The sequence below is a fragment of the Toxotes jaculatrix genome, chromosome 10, assembly GCF_017976425.1.
Source record: "Toxotes jaculatrix isolate fToxJac2 chromosome 10, fToxJac2.pri, whole genome shotgun sequence".
NCBI lineage: Eukaryota > Metazoa > Chordata > Actinopteri > Toxotidae > Toxotes > Toxotes jaculatrix.
Window position 1 is genome coordinate 10,119,128 of NC_054403.1, and position 21,292 is coordinate 10,140,419.

The window sequence follows — 21,292 nt, forward strand, 5'->3', positions numbered from 1 at the left end:
ATGAGCTGGTGCAGGATAATTACTTTCCCCATGTGCCTTTGGAGGTTTGTGTTTAAAAGCAAGCATGTCAAGTAGGTAGACAGACGGACAGATAGACGGACGGATAAAGCTGGTATTACTGCAGTATGGAAATGTGAGGCTCTGTTCCCTCCCAATTAGAGCAGTGACTTCTGAAATGCCATAATACCCATTAATTAGCAAGCTGCTATTTTCTCAGTGATTTGGCTAATTAGTCTGCAAGGCTCTACACTATCTGGACCATTATTATTGGGTTGAAGCCATGCAAACACACTCACGTACACACACATTCGCGTTTGAGCAGACGCACAAACACCAGCGTACTCACGGTCATATATATATATATATATATGGTACAAGGGGAAGAGATACTCATGCAGCACACAATTTCCCACAGTTGAGTGACCCTAATTTAAGTGACACCATTATACGCTTCAGTAGCAGCATAGCACAGCATGAGGGAGTAAATGGTGAAGAAGGGGATGTTGATGAACAGTTGCACACCGGCCTCCCTCTTCTTTAACTATATGCTCCTCGTAACATGTTGTTATGTACTGAGAAAACTCAGCAAACAGCAGCACTGCCCCGTCCTCCTGTGAGAAACAACAACAGAGAAGCGTTTCAGCCCCCTGTAATGACTTGGCATGTGTGTGTGTGTATGTGTGTGTATGTGTGTGTGTGTGTGTGTGTGCGGTGCTCTCTTTGCCTCGACAGTCCATCAGTGTCTTCCACCGGACAGACAGGCCACTGACACAGCACCATGAGGCCGGGAAACCTTTTCAATCACTCCCTCACTTCCTCACTTTTCCCTCTCTGTCAGGTGGCAGAAAGGCGTGATTGATCTGTTGTTTCTCCACGGCGGTAAAGGAGTGGAAAGAAGTTGTGTTGGGTTAAAAAAAAATGTTGAGGGGGGTCTCTGGCATGTGTGACAACCACTTTCATAAGTTTATTAATCATCTTCATCAATAATGCAGCCCTGGCCCTGCTGTTGGTCGACATGCAGCGTGTGTGTGTTTGCAAGCATGCGTGTGACTGTGTGTTCACACTCCTTGCAGCCCGATGAACTTCATAAGTGTCCCATCACCACTTTAATCAAATTACTTATGAACCAAAATTGACAGTTTTCATTAATTATAAAGGATTATTCTAATTGCGATTCAAATTTATTCATTTAGAACAGACGGCATTCAGTAATGTTTCAGGAAATTTGCATATTAAATGGAGAGGGTAGGCCATTAGCTATGCTAATGTATGCATGATTCCTTATTTTGTGATTGGTGGGCCATATGTAGCAGGCTGGGGGTGTGCAGGTGAGGAATCTAGAAGGAGCTGTAATATGTTTGATAAACACAGAGGGATGCAAGGCCAAAACACACACGTGCACATGTACACGCGCACACACAACCTCACATACACACACACACTGTAGAGAATCATACGTCTCTGTTCAATATCAGTCTCCCTCTGTCTTTCCCCTGTCACACACACACACACACACACACACTCCCTGTCTCACATTTTCTTGGTCTCTCCCACTCTCTGCTTCCATATTCCTCCCTCAAGACCCATTGGAGGGAACAACTTTTTACCCGAGAACAAACGCAGCACACTAATTAAGTTTCTGATTTCTGATCCTGCTGCATTTAGAAACATAACCTTGAGCCTGTGTACAGTCACAGTCATAGTTATGATTTAATACGGTGCTTAAATGGAACAAAAAGAAAGAACTTTTGCAAGCGGCACATTCATCCCCACAATGTATGGGGCTGGTCCCGGGTTGACACAATGCTCTTTATCAAGCTATATATAGTCGATGCATTATGCATTAAGTTTAACATGTGCTTAAATCAACACTATTCAATATGAATACATCAGTCTTCAACTAAGGTAGAGAGGAGAACAGTTAGGGTAAATGACTGCGTGGGGAGGCACACGGGCGGGCATAAGCACACGGTCACACATACGCACACGCACACGCGGTCACACACACCCTTCGGCTGTGCGGCGGCGTCTACCCAGGCTGATGACAGGGCCATTATTCACTGGTCAGTCCCACGAGGGCAGGGTTTGGGCTGGACAGGGTAGCAGAGCGTCCCAGCGTGGCAGGACAGCGGTGAGGTGAGAGGGACCAGGACCCTTCATTACTCCCAGGCCTGGAGCCTCTCTCTCTCTTTCTCTCTCTCTTTGTCTCTGTCTCTATCAGATTAATGGGCCGGGCGCGACAGAGGAAGTGTTTCAATCAGCACCGCCTGCCAAGCTTGTCCATCACCCAGACAGCCTCTTATTCATCACGGCTTTGATACACACATTCACACACACACACACATATACACACACACACACACACACACACACAAACACATGCACAGATGTTTATTTGGTTGCATTCTTCCCCCGGTGCTCTGGTGCAAAGCCAGGCCACAGGTACTGATGTTATCAGGCTACAAGTTGTTGAACCCAGCACTCCTTCCTGCAACGCTGTTCCCGAGCAGCAGAGATCTCGTTGCCTGTCTTTCAATGCTCCCTGCACGACTTTTCAGTTGAATTTTGAATGATCCTTTTCGGATGAAATGGATGAAACACAATTGGTTAAGTGTCTCTGGGACTTCTGTCCCCAAGCTGAGACTGGAGCTCCAGCTCCGGGGGAAGCGAGGAGCGATCTCTCCCAAGTGGGGCTGTTCCCTGAGCGGCGAAGGCACAGCGCGGATTCCCCCTGACCCACCGTCTCCCTCCTCCAGGGTCCATTTGTTCTGAGAAATATTTAACGACAGGGCAAATCCAGCTGACATGACATGCACACACATCGAGCAGATACAGACGAGGAGGAGGATGGGAGGATGCAGGGGAGCGAGCTGGAAATGAATTTTTCAGCGCAGTGAGATGTTCTATTTGAATAAATCATGACACTTAAGATAGACATGAGGGCAATATAGAGGTGCCCGCCGCTACTTTGAGGAGTTGCACTCCAAAGGAATGGAGCAAAGTGTGTGTGTGTGTGTGTGTGTGTGTGTGTGTGTGTGTGATGGTCTCTGTCTCTTTGTCATCTGCCCCCGTGTTTCACTGTTTTCCATGTTTTCTTCTATGTTTCTCCTTTTTTAGTCGAGGTTTCTATCTATGTATCTTGCCATCTATCTGGTATAAGTATGTCATGTGAAACTGGATGTTTCTCTTCCAGTACATCTAAACTGGGCCACTGCAGCTTGTTACAGCCTGGTGTCCGAGGCCCAAGGCCAGGCCCAGAGACAGACCTGGTTCTGGATTATTAATGTCCCCCCCCTGTGGAGCCAGGGTCCCCTCCCCCACTCAGTGCCCCCCTACACCCCTGGGGTCAGCCTGCATGGCTCCTGGTGCAAGGCCCCCCTCATAAATCTCCCTAAATTAGTGTGTGTATGTGTGCATGTGTGCGTATGTGTGTGTGCGTGTGTGCGTGTTCTTCCACACTTAAACATATACTGCAGGCAGGGAGACAGGTCACCACGAAAACAAGCCAGTCAGGCTCTTGGTTGAAGTGTCAGTGATGCATGGCGGAAAAAGCGAAAGAAAGAGTTGCAAAGAAAAGAGAGAAAATGAGAAATGAAACACAAGGAGAGGAAAAGAAAATACACAGAACAGGAGCTGAGGAAGATATTTGATTCTCTGAGAAAGCCAGACTTCACTTTTAGTTTAGTCTCCTATTTATCACTCCTCTTTTTTCTGTTGTAACATTATATTTGCTTACAAATATTTACACTTAATTTGAACTTGCCTCTGACTTCATTAGGATCGATTTCCTGAACAAATCTTAATGCTTAATTGCTAAAGTGCAGGATCTTCCATCCCTCTACCTGCCTAGATTAGTTCAACATGTCCCACGGTGGTAGCAGGCATGGGGAAGTGCTGTTGTGTCACTTAGTTAACCCCCGAGACAAATGGCTCCCCTCTGGAGCACAGTGAATTACACACCTCATGAAGCATATTAGGAGCCAGACACAGTGCTTTTCTTCTGGAGATGATCTGTACTGCAGAAATGGATGGAGGGAGAGGGAGAGGAGAAGGCTGAGTTATGGCATCACCCACAGCCATTTTTACAGCGCATCGGCATCAGAACAAAACAAAACACAGAGAGCAGAGAGAGGAGGGGCGAAGAATAAAGAAATGAGGCCCAAAGATGTATAGCGCGATGTGTAACAAAAGGCTGAAAAGATGAATAAACTCGAACTACAGAGGAAGATAAAACCACACAGTTCTGAAGTTATCCATGTTAAATTTGACAAGGAAAACAGCTCTTTACCTCATTTGTGGCTAATGTAGGAAAATTATTAGAAAATATAACAGAATTGTCCCTCGGAGGCTTCCTTGCTGTTAGCTAATCGCTTAGACAATCTTTATCACCACAGTAATAATATTTAGATGCTACAGGGATTACTTAAAAGTTGTGTTATAATTGCTTTCCTTGTTTTGTTTTTTATGGGCAGAGGGTGATTTTGTGTTTAATTGCTCCAAAGTGACAAATAATGCCCGTTATGATATGATGAAAGTGTGAGATCATTAAATTACTAGGGCGACCGGCTGCATGTGTTTATTCGTTCGTTTTCGCTGTTACAAATTTATGCCATGAGGCTTCAAGAGGCCAAGCAGTTATTTACACAAATTCACTTCCACAGCCATTCCTGGATTTGGGGGTAATTACGTGAGAGCAAAATGGTTTTATTTCATTTAATCCGGTCGGTGCAGCAATTTGCACTGGTAATATTTGTAGCCGTGGAGTCTGCACAGTAAAACAGCTTGAAACCAACGAGAGTCTCAAATACAAAAAAGGTAGAGGACGCAATAATCAAAGCAAGAATCAATGCAAGAGACAATATTGTCTACAGACTGAAAATTGATGTTTTGAGATGAGATACAGTTTAATTTTTGTATCATCTGTATTTTTTTTAACATCATATTCAGGCCTTGAGACAGGATATTAGAAATACTGAGGAAAGGAGTCTACATGCCCCCAGCACAAAAGATCAATGTTTGAATAACCACAAAGAGGCCTACAAGATTTTATGGGTTTTAGCTATTTTTTCACCTTTATTAATTAATTTAACTCTGAACAATCTAATGTGAATTTTATCTCACCACATTATGATCTGAAAGCTGTTTCACATTGGCACACTGTAAAAAAAAAAAAAAACGTTTCAATGATTTTAAGGTTATCATGTCATGATAGGAATTCATAAGGTAAACTGCACTGGCAACAAAAATCACTTCTTGTACTGCAACTGTAGTTGCCAGAGGGCACATGAATACCTATATATCAACATATTTGTGTTTAGGAGGAAACTAAGGAGGGATTTAGGGGGAAAATCATGACTGACATCTAAATAGGACTACAAATTGGTGTGTCGAAGGTCTTAGGTAATTTTTTTTGGGACTGTAACCAGTAAGCTAAAAGCCACAATAAGTCTGACTGCCCAGTGCACACCCCCCACCAATCTGAGTCCACCAGACTTGAAACCACATGTTGCCATTAAGGTTGCATGAGCAAGTGAGCAGAGAAGTAGAAAATAGTGAAAACTAAAGTATGAACGGTTTAAATATTTAGCTAAAGGCAATGGATCAACAGTTGAAATAGCCCATCTGATAGGAATGTTGGGGTGTGTCTGACAAAAAAAAAAGATTAGATTAGCTTTTTTTTTATTGATTAAAGTAAAGTAAACATGATGATAGAGAGTTGAAAAGAGCAAATGAGAGAATTAAGGGCTATTGTCATCTTTCTGTCCATATTTACTGGTCAGCTGTCAATCAGATTATCCATAAATCCTTATGGTAATCTCTTTGCTATTGCATATCAACACGCACTGCTCTTTATCCACAGTGCCCTCCACCCCCCTCCCCCACCCCCACCTCCACCACCGCCACCACACACCCACACTCTGTTGATCCATGTAAATGTGTGCAGCAATGATTCCAGTCCCCCGGCTCCCGGGGAGATGAGATAGAGCACTGAGGAATCAACATGCTGCAGTTTTGTAATGTTTCCGTGCGGCTGACTCCAGACACCTTAAGTCGTGTAAATAATGAATCAGATGATCCACGTGTGCAGGAGATCGAGGGGACACGCTGACATATGGCACAGCGAATGAAGCATGCTGACTTTACTTTCTCTCTTTTTCTCCTCTTCTTTTTTTTTCCACACACAGTATCTCAGCACAGTCTTACTTTTGCTTTTTCCACCATCACCTCCTTCTTTCTCCCCTCTCCAAACTAATATTTAACCTCCTGATTTGGTCACCTCTGACTCTGGTGACCCTAACTTTCCTCCTTCCACTTATCCATCATCCATCCATCATGAATACCTCAGAGGAGAAGGAGAAGGACAGCTGGGGAAAGAGCAGAGTCGATGAATTAAACAGGAGGTGCAGCGAGGAAGGTGGAGTATGTTGGACAAGTGGATGTAGTCCACAGCTGTCTGCGAGGCTGCTCTCTGACCTCGAGGAGATAAGAAAGTTGGAAGACCCTCAGCCTGTGGGGTCCAACAGCCACTGTAAAAAAAAAAAAAGAAAGAAAGAAAAAAAGAAAAAACTCCATCTCTCTGCTTCATGAATTATTGAGATATTGGCCTACAGCTTCTAAAATATACAGGAGGGTGGTCTGTCTCTCTTTTCAGATTTCACATACTCTCTACCTCATCCTTCTGTCTATGTTTCTATCACTTTCTTCTATCACTTTCTACCTCCTTCCCTTTCTCGCTCTCTCTTTTTTCCCTTTCCCCCCTTCTCACTCAGATTCAGCCTCTTGCGCCAGCGAGACCGTAAATCACAACACAAACAAAGCTGAAGAAAAAAAAAAAAAGAAAGCACCAGAGAAAGACAGTTTGTTATTCAGATCATAAGAGGCTTTTTCTTCTTCACTTGAAGAATTGCGTCTACCACTAACCAGCTGTCATGCATTTAAAAGTTGTCAAGGATAAATTCACGCGTTCTTGTGTTACATCAGATGCTTGTAATGCACACAGCAGTAGGCTGGCCCTTGAAATGAGACAGAACTCTGGTCTGTCCATTTATCTTCTTTGCTCTCTTGTTTTTTTTGTTTTTTTTTTCTAGATGAAGCAATTGTCCAAGGCACGCTGCTGCTTACTGTGTTTCTCCTGACATGTCTCTCTCTCTATGTGTGTGTGTGTGTGTGATGCGTTCGCTCGTGCATGATTATATCTAAGACTGTTGGCTCCAAACGCGCTGCCCAGTGCAGAATCCTAGCCATAACAAATGAACAGAGGGGAGAAAATAAGACATATGAAAGAAAAGCTGAGCAAAGGAGTGATTCTCTCTCTGGCTGGTGGAGATCTGTATTGTAAGCAGTTTCAGCTGTCAGCACTTCTTTGAGCTACCTCAAAGGGAGGAGGAGGAGGAGAAGTCGGGGGGGCGGGAAATGTTGTAGTTTTATTTTCCCCCTTTTGAGGGTTCCTGTTTATTCGTACACGGCGCTGTTTATTTTCACGGTTCATTTGATATAGTTGTATTTTTTCTTTTTTTTTTTCAGAGACACAAGACAATGTAGAAGGGAGAGTGGAGAGATGTACAGTACTGTAGTTTCAGTTAGAGAAGAAGTTGTCAGGCTTCAAGCCTTGGGGTGGGGCTAGGGAATAAATTGTCAGCCGTCCCCTTTCTGCTTTCCAGGCCTCTGGTGCCCTCCCCCTCCCCCACACCCACACGCCCCCTCCTCCTTTACTCCTCCAACCATCCCTCCTCCCTCCCTCCCTCCCTCATTAAGTATTGATGTGGGTAGCCATACTTGCCATCTCAGCCTATTAATAATGCATGACAGGTGCTGTTGATGTGGTCTCTCACACTGAGATTGAGAGAGGCAGGAATGGCAACACTGTGCTGCATAGTAGCTACAGCACAACCTCCGTCACACGGCTTTGCAGCTGGGGGCGGGGGGTGGGGGTGTTGGGGTTGCTGCTGCGTCTGCCCCGGTGAGTTTATGGCAAGCTGTGACAGCAGCTCAAAGATGGATATACAAGGTAGCATCTTACTCAATATCCCTGAGCTGTTTTTACATCGAAAACTGCCTTTGTCATAAACAGCTGATGGATGAGGGTGGGATGGTGTATGAGCCTTGTCTGCCACGGCTCTTTTATTTGTTTTATTTGTGTTTTGTGTTTTATTAAGGTGGCGCACACCGTACGCTCATTGACAGACAGATGCTCTTTTAGTAAGCATCTCATCTGTTTCTCTCTGCTTCTCTCTCTTTTTGCATATGCAGGTTCTTTCTCAAGTTCTTCCTGAAGTGTAATCAGAACTGCCTGAAGAATGCAGGGAACCCTCGAGACATGAGGCGTTTTCAGGTGAGACGCGCCTCGTCTGCGTGTGTACAGTATGTAACGGTCCTAACTGTGTTGCGTTGTAAAGTGGAAAATGCCCACACTTAATGCCAATGCCTTTCAGTACTTTATTGCAAGGCACCAGACAAGACAACAGCATAACCTCCCTGTCCTTGTAGAGAAAGCACACACACACTCTGTACCTTCCCTGTTTAAAGTCCTAATCGTAGTTAAAGTCCAGGTTATAGCGCACACTACCATTACAAACAAATTAAAAAAATTCTCTGAAATGACCAAAATATATTCTTTGTGTAAAATATCCACCCTGCAGCATCTCTCTTTCATAAATGATGCCTTTGCCGCTGTAACAGCTTTGACAAAGTTACAAACTACCCCACGCTCTCTAACATGCTCTGTGGTACACTCTAGTATGGCAAGCGAAGCAGCAGCCCTGTCACAGGCATGCCATGACAACTTTTCTTCTTGCAGATTTATGCATGAAAATAAATGAAACTTTCACCTTTCACCTTTGTTTAAAGTGTCTAAAATCAATATATTTTTTAATGATAGTAATAATAATGGGTCAAATGACAATGGGAAATGTGAAAGGGTGCACGTGTGGAGAGAATCTGTTCATAACTTGGCACAGCAACATGCTCAGTATCATACATTTTAGCAAGCTTCTATATCAGTGTGAGATTTATTGTTTTTGATAGTTTAGAAATGTCTAGCTCTCCGTTCCATAGTTTCCATCTGTCTTTCCCTTTCTCAGGTGGTTGTGTCAACTACGGTGAGCGTTGAGGGTCACGTCCTGGCCGTCTCCGACAACATGTTCGTGCACAACAACTCCAAACACGGGCGCCGAGCTCGAAGACTGGACCCATCGGAAGGAACACCATCCTACCTGGAACACGGTATTAAAAGAAAGAACAAAGTATTCAGACTCTCTCTCTCGCCTAGCTTTCTTTGTCTTCTTTGCTTTCTTTCTTTCTCTCTGTTCGGTTCCCCTCCTCTCACCCCTCTCCCCACCCCCCCCACCCCCCTGTCTGGCTCCACACTCAACCCCTCTCTGTCTCCACTCTATCCCTCTCAAACCTGCTCTCTTGCTTTCTTTCTTATCTCTCTTCTGCTTCCTCCCGGATTCTCACTTTCCTCTCTTGTAGGGTTTCTAACTCGCGCTTAGAGAGAAGAGAGTGGTAGCTAGTGAGTCTCTTGTCTCTCCCTTGTGGCTTGCTCCCCTCAGGTCTCTGCCTCTGGGCCTTCTACTCTGCCTCGCATAAGCACTATGTGTCTTATGAGGTCTGTTCTGCTTAAAGCCAACACTGGCTTTATTTCCTCGGAGACCTGCTTTTATCCTCCAGCCCTCCATCACTCCCCATCCCTCAGGTTCTCAAACACACCCGTGCACACACACAGAAAAGCCCATGCACACACGTACACACCCCCGCATACACAGTCAGACCCAAACCTTTAATACTTCATAATGACATGTGCACATGATTTAGGAGCCCGCACTGATTCCCAAGTCCCTAATCCAGTTATTTTCTCATTTCGATTTCCCAGACATTGAATAAGAGAAACATATTTTTTTTCTTTGAGGAAAGTCAACCTCAGGGATGATGATGACAAAAAACTAAGAAGGGATTTACATGATGGCCTACAGTAGATTGCATTAAGATTGAATGTTATGGTTAAGTCTTTCTAATGACTATTCTCCAGAGGTACGTGGACCACTTGTCCCTGCGACTGGTCTCACAGACGATTAGAAAAGTTCACAAAGACGAGACATATTGGAGACGTCACCGAGACTTGGATCTTACACAGAAAGAAGAGTACTCACAGTACGCCAGCAGATGTTCCCTGTGTCAGAGAGATTTGTTTGGGAATTTCCTCTTCTCTGATTTTCTGTTCTCCTGATGATGGGGGTTAGAAGGAGGAACAACAGGAGTGAAACAACAAGACAGAGGGGCGAGATGGAGAGACGTAGGCGTGATGAGAGGAAGGGGTAAAAGGGCGCGATAGTACAAAGAAAAGACAAAATTATAGGAAAGAAGACAGAAGTTTCTTTTAGGTTTTTGTTTTCCCTCCTCCCCTTTGCTTTCTAGTGTGTGTTGAGTTTGTGTGCACGATACACAACTTTGGGGGCCCATTTCAGGCGGTAATAGATGAGCAGTGCATAGAGTTGAACAGATGGCAGTGAGGAACACCCCAAAGTATAATCCTATCACATGGATTCACGTTCCACCATCTGGTTAATCCACACACACACGCTCGCGCACACAGACACACACACACACACATAAACACACACATCCACACATGCACATGGAGCGCACATAATATCAGCGGCTGTGAAAAGGAGGCATCTTAGGCCATGATTACGGCCACAGATTGCTGCTCGGTGAACGTTGATCTCTGCAGGCGTATCGGGGGGCTAAATATCATTCCAGCTTGTTGGGGAGGATCAACAGAACAGGGAGTCAGGCAAAGAGCAAAGGCTAGGCTGCAGGGAAAAAGTCAGCCTAGTCTAAAGTGGATTATGCCGCTTTACAGAATTACAGCATGTCTGACAAGCTGCATATCTGTTAAGGAGAGGAGATTTAGCTTGTATAAACATGTATTTTCCCCGATGCTGTTCTTTTCTTCAATCACATCCAGTAATCTTCAAGTCCATAATACCAGCGGATAAGGTCAAAAAACACATTGAATACCAGTTATTGAAAATGCGGTTTATTGTTGTTATTCCATGTACTTTGTCTGATAAGATATGAAGAATATGCTTTAAGAGAAAACACTGAAAGCTCACAAAACACATGACAAATATACCAAGGAGGAGCTGACATAAGCCTGTGTGTCATGTCCTCAGTGGCCAGGCGCTGATATGGCTACACAGATATATGAAACAGACAGCTGAGCAACAGCTAAGTGTTTGCTTAATGAAGGCGTCGTATTCAGAGGGCAGAGCTACTGTTGGCTCTGCTCTGCTCCCCGGTCGCGTGGCCTTTGATCAGACACTCAGCACACCTGACATTTACACGCCCGCACGCTTTGCCACGTGTCATAAAACAAGCGCACCGCCGCTGCCCTCACACACAGGGCAGGGGTGATGTTTAATAACGGGGTGCGTATAATCACTCTGATTAGTATTCCTCGCTCGCCCCCGACCCCTGGGAGAGAGGAGAGAGGTGATGTGTGTGTGTCTGTGTGTGTGTGATAGAGTAGATGGAAAGAAGAAGAAGGGACTGTACACGGTGCCAGTAGCGAAGACCTTTATGGGCTGTGTCATTAGGTTAGTTAACATCTAATCTATTTTGTCTGTGAATCCTGCAGCAACCCCCAGCATCAAAGCCATCAGCCCCAGTGAAGGCTGGACCACAGGGGGCGCTACAGTCATCATCATCGGGGACAACTTCTTTGACGGCCTGCAGGTCATCTTTGGAACCATGCTGGTCTGGAGTGAGGTTAGTCACCATCTGGTCGCGTAAAAGAACATGTGCATACGGTATATGTGCATCCTGACTACATTTTTAAATATTTAAAAGAGGCCTTCAACTGCTCTGTAAAACACGGGCACCCTGCCTTTTTTGTTTTGGCTTTGGGCCCCTTTCTAAGCAATGTCCACTTGCAACCCCATGAGATAGCCTGAGTGTGAACATGGGCTGTGAGCAAACTTCCATCTCAGATGGTTTAGTTTAGAAAAAAATTATAAAAATAAAAATCCAAGAGGTGAACGCATGTAAAGCAAAAATGAACTTTTAGTTCGTTTTTAGTTAGTTTTAGTTTATAAACTAAAATTGTAATGAGGCAGTTGAAATAATAATCAATAGATTAATTAAAAATGAGAGCAATAATTAATGGCAGCCCTATAAGCCCGTATGAGAAATATTTTACAATCTGAACAGCAGCCTGCTCTCTCATTTTCCCTCTGTGCAGCTCTTATTTCTGTCATATCTCTGCTCAGCTCTCTTCCTGTCTTTTATTATGTTAGTATCTGCCATTGGAATATGTGCACACCGTACAGTATGAATCTCTTTGTAAGGAGCATCTGCCACATGACTAAAATGTAAATGCAGTGTATGCGTGAAATTGAAGGTCAGTGAGAGGCGCAGCTAAACAGCTTTCTCTTTAGTAAAGAAATAATTCTATAAAAAGCTCCTATATTATCTCGCTGAGAGGTGAGTGGGGCCAGACAATGGTAGAATGAAAGCCTAGCTAAGTGAGCAATGAAAGGGACAGTTAGAACTCCACACACACACACACACACTAGCACTCACACACACACACACACCTGCACTCACACAAGGTACTGGCAGCAGCATTGATAGCTTTTGAGCGCTGCTAGCTTTGAGTGCTAGTTCACTATAGCGTGTGGAAAATGAGCACTCATTGAAGGTCTCATCTGTGTTTTGTCTTGTTACCGTTTTCCTTCAAAGACCCTTCAGCATGCACACACACATACGTGGCGAGTGGGCTCATCAACCACACTAAGTGAGCCTGTTTAAGACACAGTGGTGCTTTTATGTGGCTAACGGCAGCTAGACAGCCTCAGCTGACAGACACAGAGACAGGGGCAGCAGCAATGAGCATATTATATGTTTACTTATACTGTGTAAAAGAGGTATGCAGAGGAAGGTGTGTTTTATTCATAAACAGATAACTGCTTTTGAACCCCTCTTACAGAGTCCGTGTCAGCACTGATAACCATCCTAAGCCTCACAGTGACATTGCCTTGGGCTACGAGGCCACCTGAGGGCTTTAGCACTAACACATCCTTTTCAGGCTGATTATACAAAGAAAGAAAGTCAAAAGCTGCAAAGGAAAGGTCTGAGGCGAGCGGGGAATAGTCCCCCGAGCACATGTTTAGATGTGAAGTTTCATTGCATTAATCTTTCTGCCCTCTCTGCCTCTCCGTAGCTGATCACCCCCCATGCCATTCGTGTGCAGACTCCACCAAGGCATATCCCCGGGGTGGTGGAGGTCACGCTGTCCTACAAATCCAAACAGTTCTGCAAAGGCACACCTGGACGCTTCATCTACACAGGTACTACCTCTACTCTAACACTTACTAATGACTCTAATTTACAGTTTAATCTTAAAACATAATGCAGCCCAAATCTACCGACTGCCCGCTGACAATAATCAAAATTCCACTTTACTCAAGCAGTTTTCTCTTTCTACAAACAACAACATATACATTTGGAATAATTCAGGGGAAAAAAACCTAGTGGCTTTAAGTTTGATTCGCTCTGTGTATTTGTAACATCTGCTGAAACCTGGTGCAGCTTATAAACTGTCATTTTCTGTACACTGTTTCTGGAGAAAAATGTGCATCCTAAACAATAACACGACTCAATAATTCAGAGGAAAAAAGAACGCCTGACTGATCAGAGAGGGAAAAGTGTTTGCTCCCTTTTATGAAGCAGGTGAAGGTCAGGGGGAGGTTTAACCTTTTGATTAGTGGGATTATTGAGATTTAACCCTGTCGAAGGCGTGACTCAGAAAGGAAGAGATCCGTGCGGCGAGTCTGATTTTTGAGTACAGCGGCATGAATAGCTTGAGCTTTACATCAGACTGTATCGGTGCAGAGTTATAGCCGTGTGGTGAAAAGAGCGGCAGAGAGAGCGAATGTGAAGCGGTGATTAACCAATGCGAGGCCACAGGTCCCTGGGGAGACTGTGAATCACATAAATCTGTCTGTAATCTCAACCACTGATAGACTTAGGCCGTAAGCCGCGGCTGGAATTGCCAACATTTGACAAAATCACAATTGAGAGAAAGCGTGTGCGTTCTATCGCCCGCATGCATTTTGTGCATCTTGTGTGTTGTCGTAATTACAGTGCATGGACGAAATCCATGTCCATGTGTCATAATTATGACTCTGTGTTTGTGTACTTATGGGAAAGGCTGCGATGGGCTGCCTGTGTTTGTTTGTACGTATGTGTAAATTTACTCCGAGCACACACATACACGTTGACAAGTAACTGCATTACCAAGACAGAGGGCAGATGGGTGGGCAGCCTTTGCCATGCCAGAGCTGTCCAACAGCCAGCACTCTGCCAAACTCATAGAGCTTTGTGTACATAAGTGTGTGTAGGTGTGTGTGAATGTGTGCGCAGCCTTTAAATGTGCCAGACATGTGGGAACCGTATGCATAATCGCCCTACCTCTTCCCAGCCCTCCACTCTTTCACCTTGTCACATTCACTTATTCAAAACTTGCTTCTTTCAATGAATTCATCGCCTCCTCTCTCTGTCTGCCTCTTGGCTTCTATGGAGACGCATAGAAGAATCTCAACAGGTGAGAGGTAGCGAGAGGTCATCCACTGGGAGCTGAGCACACTGTGATGCCGCTTGCCAAGTGCTGGCACCTTCACAGTCACACAGTCAACCGTGTCGAGGCGTAGATCCCAGTTTTACTCTTCACACACTTGACTTCAGCCACTGCTCTGTACCCTCAGTGGGTATTTGTACCTCTTCTATTGTTCCTTTATCTGCGCTTTTTTTTTTTTTTTTTTTAATAATTTTACCTTTTCCTGGAGAGGAGGAGTCTGCTCACATTTTGGTATCTTGAACGTAGAGGCAGGAAGCAACGAGGAGATGAGCAGCGAATTTGGATGGAGGACGCAGCTGATGTGAGTGGAGAGACAGAGAGGTAGATGAGAAAGAGGAGAGAGGAGAAGGATGGGATGGAGGGATGGAGGATTACCAAGGGCCATGTTGCCCTCCTGGGTCTGTTTGGCACCAGTTTGAGCCCAGTTGCCAGTGGGTACTAATCATGGAGGATTGGCAGCACTGCGTGGCAGCTGGCAGCCAGCACATACACACACATCAACACAGCCCCCACACTCACATACACACATGCATATACTCATATATTACATGTGCACGCAGGATCTCACACACACATGCGCACACTGAATTACATTGGGGACAGCTGGCATTGCTAATCAACTTCTGCTGAGGAGAGGAAAGCGAGCAGCTCACAGACCTAATTAAGTCAACACATACCCAATACTGCTGCTACTGCTACTTTGCAAACATACCCAACACACACACACACACACACACACACACACACACAACCCATCTATAGGTTTACTCCCCTCCTCCCTCCTCCTGATCATTGATAGTACACAACCAGCCGTTGTTGAATGGAAAGAATTTCAGCTGTAGTTCAGGACAGAGGAGACAAGCAAGGGACTTTTGGTGCAGAGGAGATTCGGAGAGGAGCTATTACAGTAATGTGTCCTCTGCTGTCTCTGAGGACTCCTCTGCTATTAGACTTCAGAAAGCTCCAATTAGACTCATCAAAGGCTATTAAGCTCTCCACTGATAAGAATAAAAGAATGTTTTTTTTTCATTCTCTGCTCTTCCTCTGTCTTTTTTATCCCCTTATCCCCCTTCTGTTCCCCTCCCTGCCCTCTGCCTTACCCACCTCTGGGGCTGAGAGCTCTCCCTAATCTCTCCCTCTCTCTCTCTCATTATCAGGTCATTGCCCGTCTCCCCCTCCCCTGTACAAATGCATCTCCATGTTTGGTTGTGTATCACCTTTTACTGGATTGCTGTCTTTCCAACATTCATCAGAGAAGCTCTCCCTTTTCTTTTCTCCATGCAATATAGAGTGATAATGCTCTCTGCCACTAGGACCCGTGTGTGTTTGTGTCTGTGCGTGTGTGTGTGTCTGTGTGTGTGTGTGTGTGTGTGTGTGTGTGTGTGTGTGTGTGTGTGTGTGCGCGCCTGTGTGTGACACAGGGATACTGGCCATAGATTGGGGGAGTTGATGAATCACCCTTGTCGTTCAAAAGGCAATCCCTCCCTCCTCAGTATGCAGCCTTGTCTGCTTAGTGCTTCCACTACAGCCTCTGCTGATATTAAAAGGCTCTGCTGGCTCGCATTAAGGCCGGCACCATGCGCACCGACACGCATCCTCACACACGCACGCACAAACATTAGGGGTAGTTTTTCAGCCGCTGACTGGAGATTAGGTGTGTAGGAAACATCACTCAGTTGTGGCGAGGAGGAGCAGGAACAGCGAGGGAAAAGACAAAAGTCAAGAACAGAATTTAAACCAGCAGGGATGCTGCTGACATCTCTCTCTGTCTCTCTGTGTCTGCCTCTGAGCTCCAAATTAGTTTTAGGAGTGGAGGAAAGACTGTCAGTTGTCTGTCATTTTATGCACCGCAGACATTGGAGTGATACAGAGATAATGCCACAGTAAGTGTTGTGAGCATGAACATGCTCTGTAAAGTTTTGATTTATTTTAGCTCTAATTAAGTCATTCCACATCGTGATGAAGTCAGCTTGTCACACACATCCAGAAAGACTGTTCTGCTCAGATGACGCCTGAACACTTTCAGATTCAGAAATATATCCGAGGAGGATCTTGTTGATATGATGATTTTTGTGCAGTTTGTGTGTTAATCAGTGAGAAAATCTGTTGCTTGTTTTTTTTCTGCAGATGCGAAGTTAACACAGATTTACAGACATACACCAACAGTCAGGCATGAGCGCATTCGCACATCACAGACACGCAAATGCAGCATGTAGTCATCTGGCAATAAAAGTGGGGTGCAACCGAGAGCCGGTCAATTACTTGTCTTGCTCCTATTTGTGAATGCCGTCTTTTATTGAGCTTGGGTGGAGGCCTGCTGTTGATTAAAACGGCCGGTCTCCAGCTGGAGACAGGGCCAGCTGAGATAGCGGCACACATTCACATTTACTGCACACAGTCTTAACTGCGAGGAAATTCACACCTCTATTTGAGATTGAGATTAATTTTCTGCACCATGTGGCTTGTCTTCCCTCTTTAGCGTGCTCCCTTCTTATTACAGGAGCATCTGCTCCATGATGATGATGTAAATGGATTTCGAACGTAGATTATTTTATACCCTGCTGAAATGAGCAGCGTTCACCAGGGGGAATGATTTCTTACGTTTTCTTATATCTTAATTCAAGCGTACACTTTTCATCCAGATTTTTATTTTTTATTTTTTTGAATTTGCATTCTACCAGTGAGGATCCATGCTGTCAGGTATTGTTAACTGTCGACATGCACTTTTTGCAACAGATAATTAGAGCTTAGATTGTAGTAGCATCCACACCTCCATTGATTTGTAGAATCTCTTAGCGCCCTCCTCCTCCTCCTCCTCCTCTTCCCCTGCATCCTCTCCTCCTCCCTCAGCCTCAGCCTCTCCCTTCCTTTAGGAGCAAAAAGCTCTACTCATCTGTTTTCTGTGTATGAATTTCCAGCCGTGCATTAGTCTCCCTGACATGTTCAAGCGATGCTTTATTTAGCTTGTCGGATTCTGCAAATAAACGCAATCTTGGGGTTTATGGAAAAATGGATAAAAATTAGATTGTAAGGTATTGATCTGGATTGTGAGTAGTTGGTGGGGGTGTTGCGAGTGTGTGTGTGTATGTGTGTGTGTGTGTGTGTGTGTGTCTTGGTGGTGATGGGGGGGGGGGCAGCTCTCATCTGTGTGAAGGAGGGTGGTGGTGGGGGGGATGAAGCCGTAATTCAGGGCTATTGAACCCCCTGCCACTGGCGGCATCGATCGCCAGGCAGCGCTTATGAGATCACACCTGAGCACTGGAGACTGCAAAGGGGAGGGAAAGAGAGGGTGGGGAGGGAAAGAGAGGGTGGGGAGGGGGGGCAGGGGTATGAGGAGGGAGAGGAGAGACGAAGGAGTAGAGAGTGAGAAAGAGAGAGAAACAGAAGGTTGTGATATGATCAGCTCCTTACCCACTGTCTGAGGGCCTGTTAAGGTGTTAACATCAAGCCTCAGAGCCAATTACCCAACCCTGCAAGTACACCACCCACTCACCTCCACCCTCACACACACACACACACACACAGTGTTGTGACACAGGAGGAGAAGGAGACAGGGTTACTGGACACTTAGTAGTGTAGTTTCCCTTCCTTCTCCTCCTCCTCCTCTTCTCTTGTGTTTCCAGGACGACTCCACCGTTCTGACCTCTCAATTATCCCTCAACCCACCCCCCCCCCCCACACACACACACACACACACACACACACACACACATACACACACACACACACACACACACACCTCTCCTTCTCTTTGCGTCCCAAACATCCACCCCCTTTTTACTCCTCCCCTGAAGCTCATACCTCCAGCACCCCTCCGCCCCCTCTGCCCTATCCTCCTCTCCTCCTTCTCCTACCCCTCATCCCTTCATACACACTCCCCCTGCGGCTCTGTGGGTTATTATAGTGAAATATGAAGCGGTGTGGATTCTAGGCTTCATGAAATTTCCATGAGCATTGATCTGATCTGATGTGGGTGATTGCTAGGTGAATCCCTCCAGTCCAGGGCTGTTGCTCATCTATTCATTTATTTATGGCAGTTATGTTTTACTGGCTTTGATTTGCTCTTCTGGAGAGCGACAGCTAAGGATTATAAATATACCTGTATAGGAGAGTGTGCTTTGAATCCTGGAGTGTACCTGCACACCACTCCTCTTTCGAGGCAGGAGAGGGTTTTTTTCTTCTTTCAGCGCTAATTCCTGTTGTGAAATGTGAGATATTGAGCATAGATATAGGAGCATAAAACGCCAGGATAATCCCCAAAGAGACACAGCCAGGTAGTTAGTGGTGTGCGTTGTCCCCCACATACTCCTCCCCTGGTTTATGGTCCTTGAAAATGAGCAGAGACAATATCACTTCCTCTCTCAATTACCAAAATTGTCTCTTTATTTGTAATAGGGGGTATCACTGTATGTCTCTGGGTTTTTATGCTATTGTTCACTCGAGGCTCATTTGGCACATTGTGGAGAACTGATAAAAAATTCATCATAAAAACAAAAGCCTTTGAGACGAAAGAGAGGATGTTGTCGGAACAATCCCCTCCTCAGACTGCAAGGCCTAATCCAGGGCAAATCCTCCTTAAGGCTTTGGAGAGATCAGAGAATAGGGAAGTAATGTCAAATATTTGTCCTCGGAAATAATTCATACTTTATTTGTTGCATGTGATCATCTCATTGTTTTGGCTTATTTTATCAGTGGACCAGCTGGCCTGTAATGTGTGTCATTCTTCAGAAGTTGAGCCTGCCGCTGGCATCTCTACTTTTACTTTTCCCTCTCTGTGGCATCTTCTTGCTTTTCACCTTTCCTTCCTTTCACTCTCATGGATTACTGGAACGGCCCGCTGGGAGAGCTGTCCAAATACCTCTGTGTTGCCAAAACAGAGCATCACTGACTCCTGCTCTTTTGCTCTCTTTTTGGTTTGTGCGTTTGAGTAAGTGGCTCAGGAGGCGCCATGGTGAAGTCACTAGAGGTCCAGCAGGACAGCTTGTACTCATAGCCTCTAGGGGCCTTTTTCTGAGGGCCGCCTAGTCAGCCTGGCTGCTCAGATGTGAGGCGAGCGGGGCATCAGCCCTCAGGAAACATCCAAGCTGCGACCCACAGGGGAAACAGACGGACAGCACAGACCCATACAGGCAATCCTCATGCACAATGGCTCAGTTTCTTTCGCTTTTTACACACATGCAAGCACAAATACACGCATGTCAAAGCCACATGCACTCTTTACAGAAGCAGCATCTTAAAGGCTACAGCCCAGAAAAGTAGTCAAGTTTATATATGTATGTGCACTGACTCCCCAGGCAACCCACAAAGAGACAAGAGGGGGGGGCGGGTAAAAGACAGGGAAGAGAGAGGGAGAGTACATTAGGAATGAATTATGTGGAGAGAGCACTTATCCAACAATCCTCCTCTGAAGTGTTTGTACTATAAGCCTCAGATCTTCATTGTATTTATTCTAATGTTTAAATATTCATGGTAAATCTTCTCATATTCAATTACCGTAGCACGACCACAGCATGCCGAGAGAGTGCTTTCTCCCTGCTGCCTGGATGATCTGGCTCTGTGTGTGTGTGTGTGTGTGTGTGTGTGTGTGTGTGTGTGTGTGTGTGTTTGTGTGTGCATGTGAGTGCATGCAACTGTCTCTACGTGTGTGTATGTGTGTGTTTAGCTTGTTCCCTGGAGCGATCAAGCCTTTGTTATATTGGAACCAGGCTCTGTAATTGCTTATATTAGTCGCTGATCAACGCAAGACCACAGGACACACACATCACACACACACACACACACACATGCACACAAATACACGTACAAGCCTGATTCCTGACAGTCTTTTTATTAACCACCAAAGCAGGCGACAGAGAGAGATTCATTACATCACAGGCAAACAAAGACACACACCAGACTTAATAGAGAACACCCACATTTTCGGCGTGTTTAGTTTAATGTTGAAATATTCATGTAAAACCGCGCTTAATTCAGTCATTTCTACCGTCACTCGATTCTCCTGCTTCATCTCTCAGTTGTTCCTGAACTGTAGGTGTTTTCATTATTAAGAATCAAGCATTAAACTTTTTTTTTCTTTTTTTTTATTCCTCCGTCTCTCTTCCTGTTTGTGCTTAGCGCTGAACGAGCCAACTATAGACTACGGCTTCCAGAGGTTACAGAAGGTCATCCCCAGACACCCCGGAGACCAAGAGAGATTACCCAAGGTACAGTGCCTCCACTCCTCTCATGTGTCTGTGCTTATGCTGGTTGCCACATGCAATTATTTTATAGGAATTTGTCTTGGTAACGCTGGTACAGAGACGTATTGACAAGTTCTAGAGTTTCATAGCATATATGGATATACATGGCACAAGGTCAGCATGACCTCACACACAGAGGAATGATTGTGTGTTACAGACAGTGGACTATACATGACACCATGCAGTGTGCACATAAACATTTTATCATATGTTCATGGTCATTTTCTGCTCAAACAAACACTTTATTTGCGCAGCGAACACACAAACAACTCTATTCATCCTTCCACCGAGTGTAAGGTCATTTAGACTGGCAAAGTGAGGGAGAGAGAGAGAGGAAAGGGATAGATGGAGGGAGGAAAAGAGGGGGAGAGAGAGAGAGAGAGAGAGGAAAGGAGGTTGAGAGGAGAGAGGAAGA

At 45.1% G+C, this 21,292-nt stretch overlaps 1 protein-coding gene across 3 annotated transcripts in view; it reads left to right on the forward strand.

The window, feature by feature from the left end:
• ebf1a (EBF transcription factor 1a) overlaps positions 1–21,292 on the forward strand; it is a 55,770-nt gene that overhangs the window by 22,102 nt on the left and 12,376 nt on the right. For all 3 annotated transcript variants that reach the window (XM_041048022.1, XM_041048023.1, XM_041048024.1), the window contains exons 7-11: positions 8,251–8,332; positions 9,081–9,222; positions 11,639–11,769; positions 13,223–13,349; positions 20,753–20,841. In XM_041048022.1, coding sequence (XP_040903956.1) covers positions 8,251–8,332; positions 9,081–9,222; positions 11,639–11,769; positions 13,223–13,349; positions 20,753–20,841 — 571 coding nt within the window. The remainder of the gene's footprint in view (positions 1–8,250; positions 8,333–9,080; positions 9,223–11,638; positions 11,770–13,222; positions 13,350–20,752; positions 20,842–21,292) is intronic.